Genomic DNA, 17,125 nt, shown 5'->3' with positions numbered 1-17,125 from the left:
GGGCGCTCAGTGGTTAGAGCGTCAGCTGGAGGACTGAAGGGTGACAGGTTCCATTCCGGTCAGTGGCACCTCCTTTGGTTGCAGGCTCGATCCCTGCCCCGGTCGGGAGGCAACCAGTTGATGTGTCTCTCACATGGATGTTTCTCTCTGTGTCTCTCCCCCTCCCTTCCATTCTCTTTAAAAAAAAAAAAAAAAATCAGTGGGGAAAATATCCTCGGGTGAGGATTAACAAAAAAACTAAGGAAAACAAACCCAGCTGGGACTTAATCTGCAGGCAAGCATGTGGCATGGACAACTTCAGTCCCTGGAGCCATGTGCAAAATGCACTCAGGCACATGTGTGACCACCTCAGTCAACTCAGCCATATCCAACAGGATGGGCACAGCATGAGAGATGCCCAGCGAGTGTGATCAGGCCTACAAGACCGATGCCATGTGTGGACAGAGCTGGTCATGCAACAGGTGGAGCACTCACAGCAGAAGGGGCAAAGGCCCGTGCGCTCTGGCTGGAACTCAGCACGCGTTCTGTGCGTGCCCCTGCGTTGGCCTGTGAGAGGGTCTCTTCTCCCTTGGGGCCCACAGCCTCCTCCCTCCAGCCCCCTGGCTGAGGACATGCTGGCTCCAGCAATCCTGTAGCTCTTTCTGACATGTCCATGGCGGGGATGACAGCAAAGCTCGGAGTCGGGCCCAAGGCAATCTCGCTGGCAGCTCCGTTCCCCCCAGCCACGCCCTGCACTTGCCTGAACCCCACCATCGGCCCTCAGCCTCCAAGACACATCCTCCCCCAAGTGCTCTCCGGGGCCAACTTCACTCCTAAGGTCCCTCACACCCCACGTTCCTCCACCTTCCTCATTAGCACCCCCAACCCCGCATCCCCACCAACCTCCCAGGCAAGGTGTGGGGAGGCCGCCCACGCCTGCGGGGCTGGGCGGGCTAAGCGCTTGCGAAGCTGGACTGAGCGGGCGGGGCGCAGGGCGCGGGGCGGGCGGGACCTGTGCCTCCCGCTGCTATAAAGGGCGCCAGCCGGCGCTCACGGGCACTGCGCCCCGCCCGCCGCCTCCCTCCGCGCTCCGCCACCTGTCCGCCCGCCGCTAACTGCCCCGACATGGGTCGACAGAAGGAGCTGGTGAACCGCTGCGGGGAGATGCTCCACATCCGCTACCGGCTGCTGCGCCAGGCGCTGGCTGAGTGCCTGGGAACCCTCATCCTCGTGGTGAGTGGGGGGACCTAGGGAATCCCCTCTGCCCCCCCGCCCCTAACCGCCCTAACCCTGTGCATCGGAGCGCTGTGCTTCTCAAGACAGCCCTGACCCTTCTCCCAGCTCTGATCCCCACCTGGATCCCTCCCAGAGTGCTCTCCCCGCCTAGCTTTCACCCCATCTCCTAGGGCTGTCACTCCCCAGTGACCCAGCCCACAGGCCGACCCGAGGCCACCCCTGCCCTCTGGCACCTCCAGCCCTTTCTCAAGGCTCCCATGGCTCCCCAAGTTCTCAGCGTCCCAGCCCCGGATGCAGTGGGGACAGAGGCAGATGGGCCCTTATTAGGTTATTTGGCTTCTGATACCTGGCCCCTAATGAATAATTAAGCCTCAGAAAGTCCAAAAGTTCCCATGAGGACAGTTTGCCACGGGTTGGGGCAGAGGGCGGAGGCCCACAGGGTGCAAACAGCAGAGCGAGAGGAAAGCAGGATCCTGCCGATAGGAGGCTGTGGAAGGCTGGGGCCCAGGCGCAGAGGAAGTGGTGTCCCTGAAGTGGCTCCCCTCCGCTGAGCCACTCCCAGACCCTGTCAGTGACCCAGGCCCTGAGCTACTCCGTGGGTTCTCGAGTGGACACGTCCCCTGCCTGGTTGCTCCCCAGGCCCAGTTACTCCCTGGTTATACCAGTTTCGTCCCTGGGTTGTTCCTGGGTGACTGTTTGCATTTTTTGGGTCTGGCAGGCACAGCGGTTAGAGTCCCCATTTCCTGTCCCAGTTTCTGATTTTCAGCCGCTCCTGTGGTGGTTACCTCTGTTTTTCCCGTTGGTTACTTCTGGGTTGACTTGCTCCATTGTAGTGGGTAGGCTACCCCATTCCTGCCCCAGCCCCAGCCCAGCCCCAGCCCCAGCCCCAGCCCCAGCCCCAGGTCCTGCAGACCTGCCAGCCCCCGGCCGACTTGGAAGCTTAACCAGAGGCAGGGAGGGCTGGCGTGGCCCACCCCAATGGGAGGCGGTGATGGAACTGGCACGTGGGAAGAGGAGAGCTGAGACTCACCTCTGGAAACAGGAAGGGGGGGTAAGGAAACCAGGGGGGCACTTTATCCACAGCCCCTCACAGGACCAGTGGCCCTACCAGTCATCCCCATTCCTCCTCTCCCCTGTGTCAAGACAGGCATGGGGCAGGTGCTTATCATTCTCCCGTCCCAGAGCCTTGAGTCCCCCACTCCCTGTCCCCGTTTGAGAGCAGCCAGGACAGGGGACGTTGCTTTCCACATTCACGGAGGGGCCGCCCTGTCCCCTCCCAAGTCTCAGTTCACCTCCCCCACAAAGGAGCAGTCAGGCCTAGCGCTGAGCCCAGGAAGGAGGGTTTCAGGCTCAGGTGAGTGCGAGGCATTGGGTGCCAGTGAAAGGCAGCACCTGAAGGGCAGCCTGAAGAGAGAGAGCCAGGCTTGGGAGACCCCCCGAGAGGTGGGGGAGGGCTTGCCTGCGTACACCTCTGAGGGTTGGGGGCCTAGAGCCTGCAGTAGTGGAATCAGAATTGGCTTTAGGGCCAGGAGAGCCCCTTTCTCTGGGGTACCTAGTAAGGGAGGGGCACTGGGGAGAAGGAGGGTGAGGAAGAGGAAGATTAGCCCCAAGGTGGTAGAACTGGCTCTGACGGCTTCTCACTCCAAGGCCTCCTGGGATGGAGCCAGGTCTGGCCTTCAGGCGGGCAAGGAGCTGAGACCAGAGCCTGCCAAGCTCAGCAGGGTTCCCCAGACCCACATGTGCCCGTCACTCCTCCTACCCCCACACACTCACACCTCTGATCTTTGCTCGCACCTGCCTGTACACCTTTGCCCTGCATCACCGTTGCCGCGGGCTTCTCCACTATCTCTTGATCTTTCTGAGGGATGATAATGAGAATGCCTAACAACCCCATACAGCAGGACACTGACCCGTCAGAATGGACAGGGACCCTTAGCACGGGCCTTGGAAATTGCCTGCTGGGTAGATAGCAAACCTTTAGTTATGGGAAGGTGAGAGAGGAGACCTGGGCAGGGCAGCTTTGGGGGATACTCTGGAGGCTCAGGGCAACAGCCCTTTACAACCGGAGCAGAAGCATTTATGCATTTGAACAAGGGAAACAGTACATTCTGTTCTTGTAGGACTTTAGTCCTCTTGAATCCCCCCATCCCTGGCAGAGAGCTTAGAACTACTCTCCCCCACTTCCACTGCCCAGGGGCCTGGACTAAGGCTAGTGAGAGGAGCCACTTATTGTCTTTAGGAACTCCACATCTGAGGGGGGCCCTGGACCACTGGGGGCAGAGAGGTCAGGGCTGGTGGAGAGAAGAGGCTCTAGGACAGGGACAGGTCAAGGAGGGCGAGGGTGCTGAGAGGGGCTGAGGGGAGCCAGGGGCAGGGGCAGCGGCTCTTGACATCCCAGATTCAGGAGAAGTGGATTCAGCCTAACTTCTGGCCTCCTCCCCATTTCTTTGTGCCGCCCCCATCACCACCAACACCACCACCAACACCACCACCACCACCACCTAGCTCTTCTTTGGGGCAAAAAGGGAGGCACCTGCAGGTGGGGGATGAGTGAGTGAAGGGCTGGGGAGAAACTGCTAAGATGAAAACTGTTCCCCTCCACCCTACTCCTGTTGAGGTTCAAGAAAAATCAATGAAGATGGTTCAGCCATCTTTAGGGCGCCCAGTTGCAGACTCTGCTTCCACGGGGACCTGTTATGTGAGAGTTGGGATATTGCAGGTGGAAGGGCATGTTCGCTTCTTCTCAGAGTGCAACTGCAGCAGGAAGGGTTTCGGTTGAAGTCCAGGACCGGCCCTCCGTCCTCCTGATGGGGCAGGCAGAGGTCGCTGGCTTCACCCTTCCCTTTAAAGTGAGAGTTGCTGAGCCTCAGCCAGGCCTCACCCTCCCTCCGTTTTCTGTTTCCTGACACAGATGTTTGGCTGTGGCTCCGTGGCCCAGGTCGTGCTCAGCCGGGGCACCCATGGTGGTTTCCTTACCATCAACCTGGCCTTTGGCTTTGCCGTCACCCTGGGCATCCTCATCGCTGGCCAGGTCTCCGGTAAGGCCTTGCTCCACCCTCAAAACATTCTTACAGGGGGTCCCACTGGGGAGTGGGGTGGGGGGACATTCCCAAGGGCAGGGCATAGCTGTGGCCTGAGCTCTGAGCCCTGGGAAGAGAGGAGTGGAGGTGACTCTCACCTTGGAATCAGAGATTAGCAGAGTTGGCCTGTTCCACAATCCAACTCGCCATCTGGTACAAGAAACGCTTCTCTGCACCCCTGCTCCCCCGGGCCAGCGACGGGAAACATGAAGGTGGTGTGGAATCCTGGCCTCCCCACGGTGGCAGGCGATGGCCAATAGGTCCCCTCTCCCATCTGTGCAGGGGCCCACCTCAACCCTGCTGTGACCTTTGCCATGTGCTTCCTGGCGAGAGAGCCCTGGATCAAGCTGCCCATCTATACCCTGGCGCAGACCCTGGGAGCCTTCCTGGGCGCTGGGATCGTTTTCGGGCTGTACTATGGTAAGCATTACCCTCCTCCACTACCCCTCCTCCTACTTGGGACCTGCTGGCATCAGGCCCTCCCCTGACAGACAGATGGGGCCTGCCCAGGCCCCCGGCTCATGACTCACTCATTCACGCACAAGCCCAAGGTGCGGGGCACAGGGGAAAGAAACGAGTTGGGCAACAATAGCGTCTCAGGCCCTCACCCCACCCACCTCACTGCCTCCGGCTCCTGAGTAAACAGCAGTGATTCTACTTACCCATGACCCCTGGGAGGGTGGGCCCAGCCAGAGAGGAGAAACTGGGCTCAGGCCTCTGCACTCACCCACTTGGGGTTTAACCTGTCATCAGATGCAATCTTGGCCTTTGCCGACAACCAGCTTATCGTCTCGGGCCCCAACGGCACAGCTGGCATCTTTGCCACCTATCCTTCTGGACACTTGGACATGGTCAATGGCTTCTTCGACCAGGTATGGGCTGGGGACATGTGAAGGGAACACAGGGAGGGGACCAGGCTGCCCTGGGCTGCTGATGGGTTGGCTGGGGGACAGAACTCCTTGTCTAAAGCAGAGTTTCTCAAAGTCTGGGGACACCTCCATGTGTGGGGACACCTCCATCAGAGTCAGAATGGCAGCTCTTTATATTTAACCAGCTCCCCAGAGGATCCTTACCCCTGAAAAAATCCTAGCACCACTGTCCTATGGAGGAGAAAGCGGGCGGTGACAAGGCTAAGAGCTGGAGGGAAGCCAGGGGCCCAAAGGCGGGGCCAGAGGGTGGGGTGGGGGCTACTCCTCACCCTGCTCTCCCTGCTCGCCAGTTCATCGGCACAGCCTCCCTCATCGTGTGTGTGCTGGCCATTGTGGACCCCTACAACAACCCCGTCCCCCGGGGCCTGGAGGCCTTCACCGTGGGCCTGGTGGTTCTGGTCATCGGCACCTCCATGGGCTTCAACTCTGGCTACGCTGTCAACCCTGCCCGGGACTTCGGCCCCCGCCTCTTCACCGCCATCGCCGGCTGGGGCTCGGAAGTGTTCACGTGAGTGCCACCCCCACCCCGCCAGCCTCAGCTCTCCTTCCCTCTGCTGGCCCCGCCCGCCCCTAACTCCATATTCTGCCCCCCAGGACCGGCCGCCAATGGTGGTGGGTGCCCATCGTCTCCCCGCTCCTGGGCTCCATTGCGGGAGTCTTCGTGTACCAGCTCATGATCGGCTGCCACCTGGAGCAGCCCCCACCCTCCACTGAGCAGGAGAATGTGAAGCTGGCCCACGTGAAGCACAAGGAGCAGGTCTGAGCGGACAGGGCGACCCCTGCCCCTCTCCCTGGAGCATCCACTGACTGTGCAGGGGCTGCTCCCTGCAAGTCCCCCTCACGACCTCCCTCCAGCCTGAGAAGCTCCTTGTCTGCCCCCACCCCTCTGGACAGCCCCTCCAGGACTTTCCACTGGCCCCTGCCCACATAGGACTTCAGGCCACTGTCCTGAAACTGTGATGGACAGAGCGTAGGGCCAACAGAACTTTGTCTCCCCAAGGGAGGGATGGGCAGCGGGTATGTGAGTGTGTGTGTGTGTGTGTGTGTGTGTGTGTGTTTCCCCAGATATTCAGGGCAAAGGACCAAGTGGAAGGATTTTAGCTGCGGGTGAGGGGGTTAAGGGGGGGTTGGGGGTGAGTGAGGAAAGTGTCAGGGGCCTGCATGTTTCAGGGGCTGCAGGTGGAGGAGGGTCCAGATATGTTTCTGGGTGCATGTGTGTCTGCCCTGTTTTCCAAGCAGGGGCTCAGGGGAGGCCTTGGGGATGGTACGATGGGCATATGGGCAGGGCTGGGAGGAGGGGGCCACAGGCCAGGTGTGAGCCTTTGACTGTATATAAGTAGGAGCTGAATAGCATGTTTTGTCATAATGTAGGCATGAGAAGTGGGGTGAAGTCCAGGTCATAAGTTTCATATTTGCTCTTTTTTAAAAAAAATATATATATAGCAGATGTCTTAGTTTTAGGGGGGCGGGGTTGGAGACTCTAAATAGGGTCTTTACTCTCTTAATCCTCCACTCAATACATGTACTCTTGCTTTTATAAAAAAAAAACCAACAACAATAAAATATATGCCTGAAACTGCCCGTTGTGTCAACATTTATCTGCTGGTCCTGCTGTTTTCCTGGGGCCGGCTAAGGAGCGTCAGCGTATCTGGACACAGTGCCCAGCGTGCCCAGCGTGCCCAGCGTGCCCAGCTGGGAGCGCGCAGCCAGGTCAGAGAGCCCCTTCCTCTCCGCTTGAACTCAGCGGCGCCACACTTTGCCCCAAGCTCCCATCTTCCTGGGAGTCCCGCACGCGAATGGCATCCCCTTCCCGACCCCTGCACTCCCCATCAGCCTAGGAAGAGGGCTGGCCTGGCCTAGGGGAGAGCTTCCTCCCAGGCAGAGCTGCCCGGAGGGGAGTGGGGCTACCCAAGACATAGTGAGCTCTCCGTTGCTGGAGGAGTCCAATCAGACCGGGAACCTATATTGTCTTCTACAGCTGGCAGCTGTTCAGGCTCCGCCAAAATCCACCCATTGCTTGGTCACAGCCCCTAAGCGGCTTCCCTACCTCCAGGCCTGTCCCAGTCAGTTTATACAGCAACCAGAGGAATTGTTCTGAAGCCCCCTCTGAAAGTGAGTCTCCTTCCATGGCTTTTCCCGCTGTCCAGAGATAATCCAACCCCCCCACCCCCCACCCCGCCTGCATTCAGGCCCTGCCGGCCCTGGCCCCTGGCTCTAGCCATCCCTTCACAACGCTCCATCCATCCGACTTCTCTGTGTGCTCCTGTGCCTTCCTAACCTGTCCACTCACTAAAACCCTCCTGATCTGCTCTGATGCCTCCTTCTCGGGGAAGCCATCCCCATGCTTCCATCATCTTCTACAGTCAGTGGTCCGATCCCAGAGACCAAGCTGCATACACCCTTGTCTCCCCCGGTTTCAGTTCTCCGGTCTGAGGCACATCTGAGTCCGTAAGACTGGGGTTGGGCTGACAGACTCTGGTGCCCTGACTGCACAGGAAGGCAAAGGGCTTGGCACACCTGAGCCCAGGAAGCTCTGGCAGGCGATCACATGCTCCTTCTTACCTTCTCCTTCCTCACCCAATCCTCAAGTTTCACCAGAATAAAAGGGAAGGTGGCCTCAACCCAAGCCCTCCTGCAGAGTTAACCCCACGGGCGCCGCGCCGAGGATTCCTGGGTTTGGCAGGAGAACTGTGAGTTTTAGAGGCCAAACCAGCTCTTGCTCCCCAGCCATTCACAGATGAGTAGACCATAGCCCAGAGAGGGTGGGTGGCAAAAGCGGGGTCACACAGCGAGGACTCTGGGGGTGGGGTGGGAGAAGGCAGCTCCATCTCAGGTCTCCACCCTTCTTTGTCCCCAGCTCACAAGAGGAGTGGACGGAATGTTGGAGGGAAGCATGCCAGAGGGAGTGTTCCCTTCCCAGGCCCTGGGGGAGGAAGGGCAACTCATGTGGCTTCAGAGTTTCATTCCAGCCACATTGATCCCACCTGCAGTGTCCCACCCGCTGTCTTCCCCAGCATCCCCCATGTCTTTCCACCATCCTTTCTTCTCAAATCCTGCTGTTGCCCTTGACCAGTCAGCTCAGGCGGTGGTGGGAGGCCTTCTGGTGATGGGAGGCCTGGTTAAGGAGTTTACCTGGTTAAGGAAAGTAGTCGAGCCTGGTTTCCAGGCCCAGCTTGCCCTCTATCTAGCTGTGGGACCTGGGGGTGATCATTCTCCCCTCCGAACCTCCGTTTCCTCATCTGTGAATTGGGAGATATTGAAAGGAGGAAGTAATGGAAGATAGTTCAGGAAAGGGACTTCGCACAATGACCAGCGGATGGTAAACAGTCAATAAATGTCATCTCACCTCATGGCTTTTCCTGCAGAGCTGGGGAAGCGGGTGGTGGTGAAGGAGAGATACTGAACGCTGTGTTTTTAAGGTCATTGAATTCAACATCCTCTTCTGCATCAGATTCATTTCACAGATTCTGAATTTCCTGCCAAGGGGTGGGGTGGGGGGGCAGGAGGGAAGGAGAAGAGTGGGGATGATGGTATGCTATGCCCTGACTAGAGGAGGCTTTTGGGGTAAGATTGAAGGGAGACACAAGAGGGGGCCACACACACAGGTGTGGAGGGCAGAAGAGCACCCAGCCAAGGGGACATGTTGGGTGGAGGGTCAGTTGGTATGAGAAAGGGTGAGGCCTGGCCAGGAGCAGTGAGGCAGGGCAGAGGCTGGGAGGGACCTGAGCCAAGTGGCAGGGAGTGCCAGGGCCAGGAGGAAAGCTTCCCACCTCCCCACACACTTCCCGGCGATGCCTCTGATTAGCCGATCTGGCTGAGAGCACATTCCAGAAAGAAATCTCTTCGTTTACTTTAGGAAAGTACCTTAATCCATTTTCCACGGTGGACTTGGGAGGAGAATCGCCCTGTGGGGGGCTAGACAGCTCCCACACCCCATCTCTGTCCTTCCTCCCGGGCTGAGTCCTTTCCACGGCCCACTTTGGAGGAGCCCGTGTTTCCTTAACGTTCTGACTTGTTTGGATTGAAATCAGTCTCCCTAAAACCTGAGCTTGGCTCCCGTCTCCTGTGCGCCCGCCTCTGTGAGCACAGGCAAGTGTGCACTTCCCAGGGTTGCTGCGTGTGCGGGTCTCCCTCTCACGGTGTCTGGTTGTCTCTGTGGGTCTGTGCCTCTGGCCCACCGTGTCTCTGGCTCTGGCTCTGGCTCTGGCACTGCCTGGCTCTGTGTCTGGGTCTTTGCGTACTGACAAGTGAACATCTTGTGTACCTTGGAGCCCATCTCTGTGCGTACCTGCCAGCCCAGTCCCGCTCATCTTCCTCCAGGGCATGCCACCTCCTTAATTTTTGGTAATGAGCTCCCTCCTCTCTGCTAACTCTTTCTCCTTGATTTTGTTTGTCTGAAAACCTGGGTGGGGCGCCCCCCCCCCCCCCGCCCGGGGCAGCATGGGTGGAGTAGAGCTGGGTGGGGTGGGAAGGGGAGAGAAGAGAATACTCCACCAGAACTCAGTGGTCAGGGACGCCCTTGGTGCCGATGGAGGGTCTGTGGGGCGCTGGCCGAGGCAGGGTCCTGCACCTCCTCACTGGGAGGAGGGAGCCCGTCCTGGGTGGGGTTCTGAGTTGTGGGCCAGGGAATGCTGGCAGCACAAAGGGAGGAGAGACTGAGGAGCCGGGCCCTCAGGGAGCCCGAAGGAGTTTACCTGGGACAAGTCTGAGTCCCGAGGCGGGCAGAGGAGCGGGTGTGTCTGCCCAGCATCTGGCATGGCTTCCTCAAGGACGCTGGGGCCTCAGCCTTTGGTGCCAGGTTCATTTGAGGCAAGGGAGAGGTAGGCAGTGGGAACACAGGCTCCGTCTGTCTGGGCACCTTGGCTGTCCCAGAGTGGGACACCTCCTCTTCGTGTAAAGGGGAAACTGAGTCCCAGAGTCTCATTCAGGGTCACAGAACAGTGCAGCAGACCCGGGACTAGAATCCAGTCTTCTGTCCCCAGTCTGGCCCCTCGCAACCCCCTTTCCCAGGTGGCACTTTGCAGCATCTCAGGGAGCGGGTCTTTGGGTCCAGATGACCCTTGTTCCAAACCAGTCCTTCCTAGCCATGGACCGTAGGCATGTGGAGTCTCCGTGTCCCCCAGATCCAATCTCCAGCTGCTCTGTGCCCCAGGAGGCTGATATCTATGGGCTGTACCGCCTGGGTCTCTGGCTTCCAGTTGGGTTTGGCAGGTGGGAAGCACAGCTAGGAAATCAGGGAGCAGGGAAGGCGGGACTGGTTGGGGGGCGGGGCGGAGAAAGGTCAAGATATCGGTGCCCTTTGCAGGGCTTAGGCTGTGTTTCAGTTACATTGCTCTCGCCGCCCCCCACTTCGGGGCAGTGGCTGCTTGCTGTTAGTCCCAGGCCATCCCTTGTTGGACCCGGTGGCCCTGCCCCCACCTCTGTGAAAGTCCCTCCAGCTCTTCTCGGTGCAGCCCTCCCAGGATACACTGTTCCTGCTGGACCTGACAGTTTACCTCTCTGCTCTTACTCTCTTTATCTGTAAAATGGGGATAATACTAGTACTTGCCTCATTAGGCTGCATTAGGTGGGAATTAAGTGAGATAACATATGTATGGAACAATGCCAGGTGTGTTAGGAAGTGCTATAGAATATACAATAACAATATTAAATATTATTATTATGACGCTTCCTTTTGAGCTCCCTGTGTGGGTTGAAAGCAGTCATGTCACCAATTAGGGGTCAGAGGGTAGTATGTATGGAGTCGGGAGAGAGTCACTCCCAGGCAGGTGGAGGGCAGAAGCACAGTCCCAACCTGTGTTTGCGAATCTCCTTTCACAGCCTCTGCAGGTCTCACTGCCCTTCCACTTCAGCTCAAGAGTGGGGCAGACACCAAGATAATGACGATAACTCTGGAAGCTTTTTCCTGCTCTCACCAACACACTGGGAGTTCCAGCAGCTCTGGGAGCAGGAAGAGGGTCTATGTTCCCGTCTCGTTCCTGCGTATGGCCAAAACCTAGGAGGCCTGGGTGGGGAAACTCATGGGACAGACAAGGGGGACTCATGGGACAGACAAGGTTGCCAGTGGCGTGAGGCTATGAGCGGGCTGAAAACTGACGAACCTGACCCAGGGTCCCCTCCTTTGACTGTCTTGGTCATTCCTCCAGGTCAGAGTGTGATATGAGGTGGTGTGGAGAAGGGGTGAGCACTGCCTTTCCCCATCTCCAGAGCTCTCTGGGAATAAAGCCTCCCACCGGATTCAGTCACCTTGACCAGCTTCCCAGAAGCCCCTGTGAAGAGTGAAGCTTTTGCCAGGCTTCCTCGCTGCGCTAAGAGCCAAGGAGGCCTGGCTGGGCGTGGCTGGGCAAGGGGAGAGAGGACTCTGGGAGCCCTGATAATCATCTGGTCATGGCCCACCGCTCATCTCCATGGAGACGCCCCCCATAGCTGAGGAGGCACCTGGAATGTCCTGCCCACCACCTTCATTCTTTCCCTCTCCGCTCAGGGTCACTGACAGGGCCTGGCCGGAAATTGGTTGTAGGAGAGGAGAAGGTGGCCTGGCCTAAGGTGGAGGCAGGCAGAGCTGCTGGCTCAGTCTGAGGGAGCTCTTTCCGGTTAGAGGTCGCCTTTAGCTGGGGGATCCCAGGTCCATGTCAGGGGTGGAGAGTGGAGAGGACCCCAGCCTGGGGACAAAGTCTCCCTTTTATCAGACTGAGGGTTTACAGCTTGCATCACCTTTGGCTCTTGGAGGTGCATCTGTGCCCACATACACACGAGGGTGTGTCTGCTGTGACCGAAGGACGTATGTGTACACACTCACACACACACATTTTTTTAAATTAAATCTTTATTGTTCAGATTATTACATTTGTTCCTCTTTTTTCCCCCTTAACTCCCCTCCACCCAGTTCCCACCCCACCCTCCTCCCTCACTCCCCACCCACTGTCCTCATCCATAGGTGTACGATTTTTGTCCAGTCTCTTCCCGCATCTCCCACACCCCTTCCCCCCTCCAAGAATAGTCAGTCCATTCCCTTTCTATGTCCCTGATTCTATTATAATCACCAGTTCATTCTGTTCATCAGATTATTTATTCACTTGATTTTCAGATTCACTTGTTGATAGATGTGTATTTGTTGTTCATAATTTGTATCTTTACCTTTTTCTTCTTTTTCCTCTTCTTAAAGGATACCTTTCAGCATTTCATATAATACTGGTTTGGTGGTGATGAACTCCTTTAGCTTTTTCTTATCTGTGAAGCTCTTTATCTGATCTTCAATTCTGAATGATAGCTTTGCTGGATAAAGTAATCTTGGTTGTAGGTTCTTGGTATTCATCACTTTGAATATTTCTTGCCACTCCCTTCTGGCCTGCAAAGTTTCTGTTGAGAAATCAGTTGACAGTCGTATGGGTACTCCCTTGTAGGTAACTGAGTTTCTTTCTCTTGCTGCTTTTAAGATTCTCTCTTTGTCTTTTGCTCTTGGCATTTTAATTATGACGTGTCTTGGTGTGGTCCTCTTTGGATTCCTTTTGTTTGGGGTTCTCTGCGCTTCCTGGACTTGTAAGTCTATTTCTTTCACCAGGTAGGGGAAGTTTTCTGTCATTATTTCTTCAAAAAGGTTTTCAATATCTTGCTCTCTCTCTTCTTCTGGCACCCCTATAATTCTGATGTTGGTACGCTTGAAGCTGTCCCAGAGGCTCCTTACACTATCTTCGTATTTTCGGATTCTTTTTTCATTTTGCTTTTCCGGTTGGGTGTTTTTTGCTTCTTCGTATTTCAAATCTTTGACTTGATTCTTGCGATCCTCTGGTCTGCTGTTGGGAGTCTATATAGTATTCTTTATTTCAGTCAGTGTATGCTTAATTTCTAGTTGGTCCTTTATCACAACATCGAGGGTCTCACTAGATTTCTTGAGGGTCTCATTGAGTTTATTGGCGGTTTCTAGAAAATTCTTGAAAAACCTTAAAAGTGTGGTTTTGAACTCTATATCCAGTAGTTTGCTTTCCTCCATTTCTGTCATTTGTGTCCTGTTTCTTTGTCTCAGCATTTTTTACGCTTCACTGTGTCGATAGAGTGGCTTTCTGTGCTAAGTGTCCTATAGGGCCCAGTGGTTCAGCCTCCCCAATTACCTGAGGTAGACAGTCTTGGTGCACTCCCTTGTGGGCTTTGGGCACAGTCTTGTTGTAGTTAAGCCTTGATTGTTGTAGGTAACACTGGGAGGATTTGACCTCAGGCCAATTGGCTGTGAGAATCAGCTGTGTCTATGGTGGGAGAACTTCTGTGCTGGAGACACCCTTCTGGGGCAAGACTTGCTTCAGTGGGGCTTTGGTGCTCACTGAGTCTGCCCCCTGAGTGTGTCCCTGTATGGATCTGAGTTGTAATTGGATGGTCCCACTCTGACCACTGGGTACACTGGCTCTTGGATCTAAGGAGGTGCTAATCTAGCCTCTGCCTGAGGCTACCCAGCAGAAGCCAGCTGTAAAGCAATGCAAGTTGCCCTGGGGCCTTGGGGCAGCTGCAGTTTGTTAAGTAATTTTCAGATTACAAAGGGCTGGGCCTTTCATATGCAAAAGCCTCCATGCACGGCTTGGGCGGGGTGGGGTCCCAGGAGATCAACAGGGCGGGCGGAGTGAGCAGTATGGCTGCTCTCAGTCCTGCCCTCAGAGGGCCTCCCCTCCCCCGCAGCCCCCCCCCCCCGGCAATCGACAATCGCTGCGAGAGAGAGAGAGAGAGAGAGAGAGAGAGAGAGAGAGCTGCCCTCGAGTTCCCACCAATGCCAGACAGTCCCGTTTCTCCCTTATGAGTCTGGGTCCCCAGAGACTTGCCCAGAACTAGAGCTCAGAGCTTGAGACTCCCTCCTGATTGAAAAAGACAATCGTGTCCTCAGCCACCAGCCCTCTCCGCATGCACCTCTGCGCCTTTGTATTTTACTTCCGCACAGCACCTCCTCTGAGTCTCGGTATGCTTCTCTCTTTCTTTCTAGTTGTAGAATTTCCACTCAGCCAGCCTTCCTGTGGTTCTGGATGATGTCCATTCCGTCTTTTAGTTGTATTTTTGAAGTGGTTGTGCGAGGCAGCAGTCTCCGGTGTTTACCTATGCCGCCATCTTGGTTTCCTCCTCACACAAACACATTTGCACACTCACTGACACACCTGTACACACTATGTGCTATGCACTCATACAGGCATAGTCATACTCTGACATTGTCTCACACTCATCCACACACTCAGATGCTCAAGCACGCGTAGATTCACTCATGTGCACTCATGCACTGCCACATTCCCACTCTGACACACACACCTGTCCTTACACTGACACACACACATGGACACTCTCGGTGCTCTCACACTGAGTGCACATACACTTACCCACCACTCACACTTGAAAACACTCCTACTCCTGGGTTGCCAGAAGCCACACTTCTGTGCAATACGTCTGACAGGCTGGAAATGTGCGTGAGGGGGTAAGTGCAGAAACAGAGGATAAAGAAACGGGGCCCACAGAGGTCAGGCTGTGGGGTTGGGGTGCCTTTAGGTTTTGAGGTCACAACCCAGATTTCAGAGTAAGTCGTCAGGAAGCAGGAAGCTTAAAGAATGTGACTGAAAGTCCCAGTGCCTGGGCAGGGCACGTGATAGTTGTTTACAAATACTTGCTGAATGAGAGAACAGCCGAATTGAATGAAACTCCCCATTTCCAACTGGTAGCCCTGTCTGTCTCACAAAAGTTTAGCATCCTAGGCCACCAGAGAGTCAGGGCCACCTCTGGAATCAACGGGTCCACGTCCTCTCTGACATTCTACAGAGCAGGAGACTGAATCTCAAATAAGGGTGACTTGTATGAAGCTACTGGGTAAGGCAGTGGCCAGTCCAGGCTGGGGTCCCCAGTCTCAGGGTACAGGTGTGGGGAGCCGATATAGGGTTAAGCCTCGGACTGACCTGTTAGCAAAATCACAAACAAGTCTTCTTCCGAGTCTTAAATAACCCAATCCGAGAGGTGGCCGCTGATTTACACGTGCTGTCATTTAAAAAATAAAAATGGGGGAATTTGCCGGTCCACCCTTGCTTCTTGACGCAGTCGCTGCAGGGAAGAAACATCTGCACAGCTTATGTTTCAAGGGACCTGGCATATATGGCATATGGTTTGCTCCCCCTCTTAGCGCTATGTGTTTTAACCAGGACCACCTCCCCGAGAAAGGTTGTTTCCCCAGGTTAGGGGTTAACAGGACTAAGGAAGAGAATAAATCAGTAAATCCCCCTAACGTTACAGAAATACCATGTACTACTTATGAAGAACTAGGACTAAGATTGTTGGCAATAAATTTGGGACTTGTTGGGCCCACACCCCCAGGGATCTGCCCACCAGGGAAAGCACCAAAGCCTGTACCTCTGGAGACCCACCGACACAGGGCAGTCCCAGGGAAGGCAAGCAGCGAGGCTGGGAGGACATAACCTTTACTGGGAGGGTAATCTCCTTCAGTCACTTCCTTGTAGCCTATCAGTAGAGCAGTGACCTTGGAATGGCCCTTGATTAACCTAGACAAGATTAAAATCAACAAAACTAGATAGAGACAGGATTTTTGGCAAAGGCCAGATAAGAAACAAGGAACTGTAGAACGTTACCAAAAATATACCATGATGTGATTATAGAGGCATGCTTATAGGATCAAATGGTATAAATATCGAGGTAACAGGACAAAAAAAAGAGAACCTAGCTATGAGGACCAACTGAACGCTGTCTCCGTGTCATTCCTTCTTCGCCGACTCTGTCCACACCTTTGGGAATCCCTGGACCTGTTGGGGCTGGACCCCAACATACAGGTTCTAAGTGCAGGGATAACTAGTCGGAGAGAAACCACAGCAGGCCTGGTTGCTGGGGATGAGCAGAAAATGACCAAGTTCTGGGCTGTTCCAGGATTTGGGCCCTAGCCAGAAAAGTGAGGGACGTGCAGGGATCCCTTGAGGTGTTCAGGATCCATGAGGCCAGCAGAACTCTGCACAACAGGTCCTGGAAGGGTCTCATGTGCAAAGTAGTACCTCTGGTCTTTCTGCCAGAGGGCTTGAGTGTCATTCATTTATTTGTTTATTATATAACAAATTTGTTTATTTGTTACTATTTCATCAAATATTTATTGAGGACCCATTTTATGCCAGGTTGTAGTAGGTGCCAGAAATACCATGAGCAAAATATATACAATATCAGGTAAGAAGCATCTGAATGCAAAAATTGGACTCATAGTGGCTTGGGCAACCATGGTAATTCATTGGCTCACATAATTGACAAACCAGAGAAAAACTTCAGGTGAGGCTTGATCCAGGATCAACGTCCTTTTAGTTTCTCCTCTCTTTCCTCCAGGGTGTTAGCCTCATCCTAAGCCTGGATCATCTTGTGTTCCTCAGGCACCTGCCAGTAGCTCCAGGCTACATGATTCTGGCAGGGAAGAGGGAGAATCTCTGTCCAGCAGACACCCAGAGCTGCACTCTGATTGGACCAGCTTGGTCACATGCTGGGTCACTAGAATAGTCTGATCTGATTGGATTAGCCTAAGACTTAGACCCTAAGTCACATGTTCTGTCTCTGGCCCCAAACAAGGTATGAGCACCAGCTGAACAAAATGGGTTCTAAGATGGAAACTGAACACTGTTAGGAAAGGGAAAACCAGAGTCTACCAAATGGTTTCTGTTTTCTTGGAACGTAAAGCCTAGTTAGTGGAGAAGACTACAGTACAATCAACCAAAGGAAACTGGGACTTGGGATATTTTACCAGAAGAAAAGCACCCCCGTAGGACTGGCTACAGAATGTGTAGGGCCTAGTGAGAAATGAAAAGGCGGGTCTCCTGATTCAAAAACTATTTAGAGCAGTGGTTCTCAACCTTCTGGCCCTTTAAATACAGTTCCTCATGTTGTGACCCAACCATAAAATTA

At 54.9% G+C, this 17,125-nt stretch overlaps 1 protein-coding gene across 1 annotated transcript; it reads left to right on the top strand.

Moving 5' to 3' along the window:
- Positions 1-1,043: 1,043 nt before the first annotated feature.
- Positions 1,044-6,802, top strand: AQP3 (aquaporin 3 (Gill blood group)). The gene is made up of 6 exons (XM_081103994.1): positions 1,044-1,212; positions 4,127-4,253; positions 4,578-4,715; positions 5,049-5,167; positions 5,515-5,732; positions 5,819-6,802. Exons 1-6 carry the CDS (start codon positions 1,105-1,107, stop codon positions 5,985-5,987), a joined length of 879 nt encoding a protein of 292 aa, XP_080960120.1. The 5' UTR covers positions 1,044-1,104; the 3' UTR covers positions 5,988-6,802.
- The last annotated feature ends 10,323 nt before the right edge of the window (positions 6,803-17,125 follow it).

Source organism: Myotis nattereri (genome assembly GCF_964212035.1).
Source record: "Myotis nattereri genome assembly, chromosome: 12".
NCBI classification, from domain to species: Eukaryota; Metazoa; Chordata; class Mammalia; order Chiroptera; family Vespertilionidae; genus Myotis; species Myotis nattereri.
Note: the sequence above shows the minus strand (reverse complement) of the source record. Positions and strands in the feature narration are given on the sequence as shown.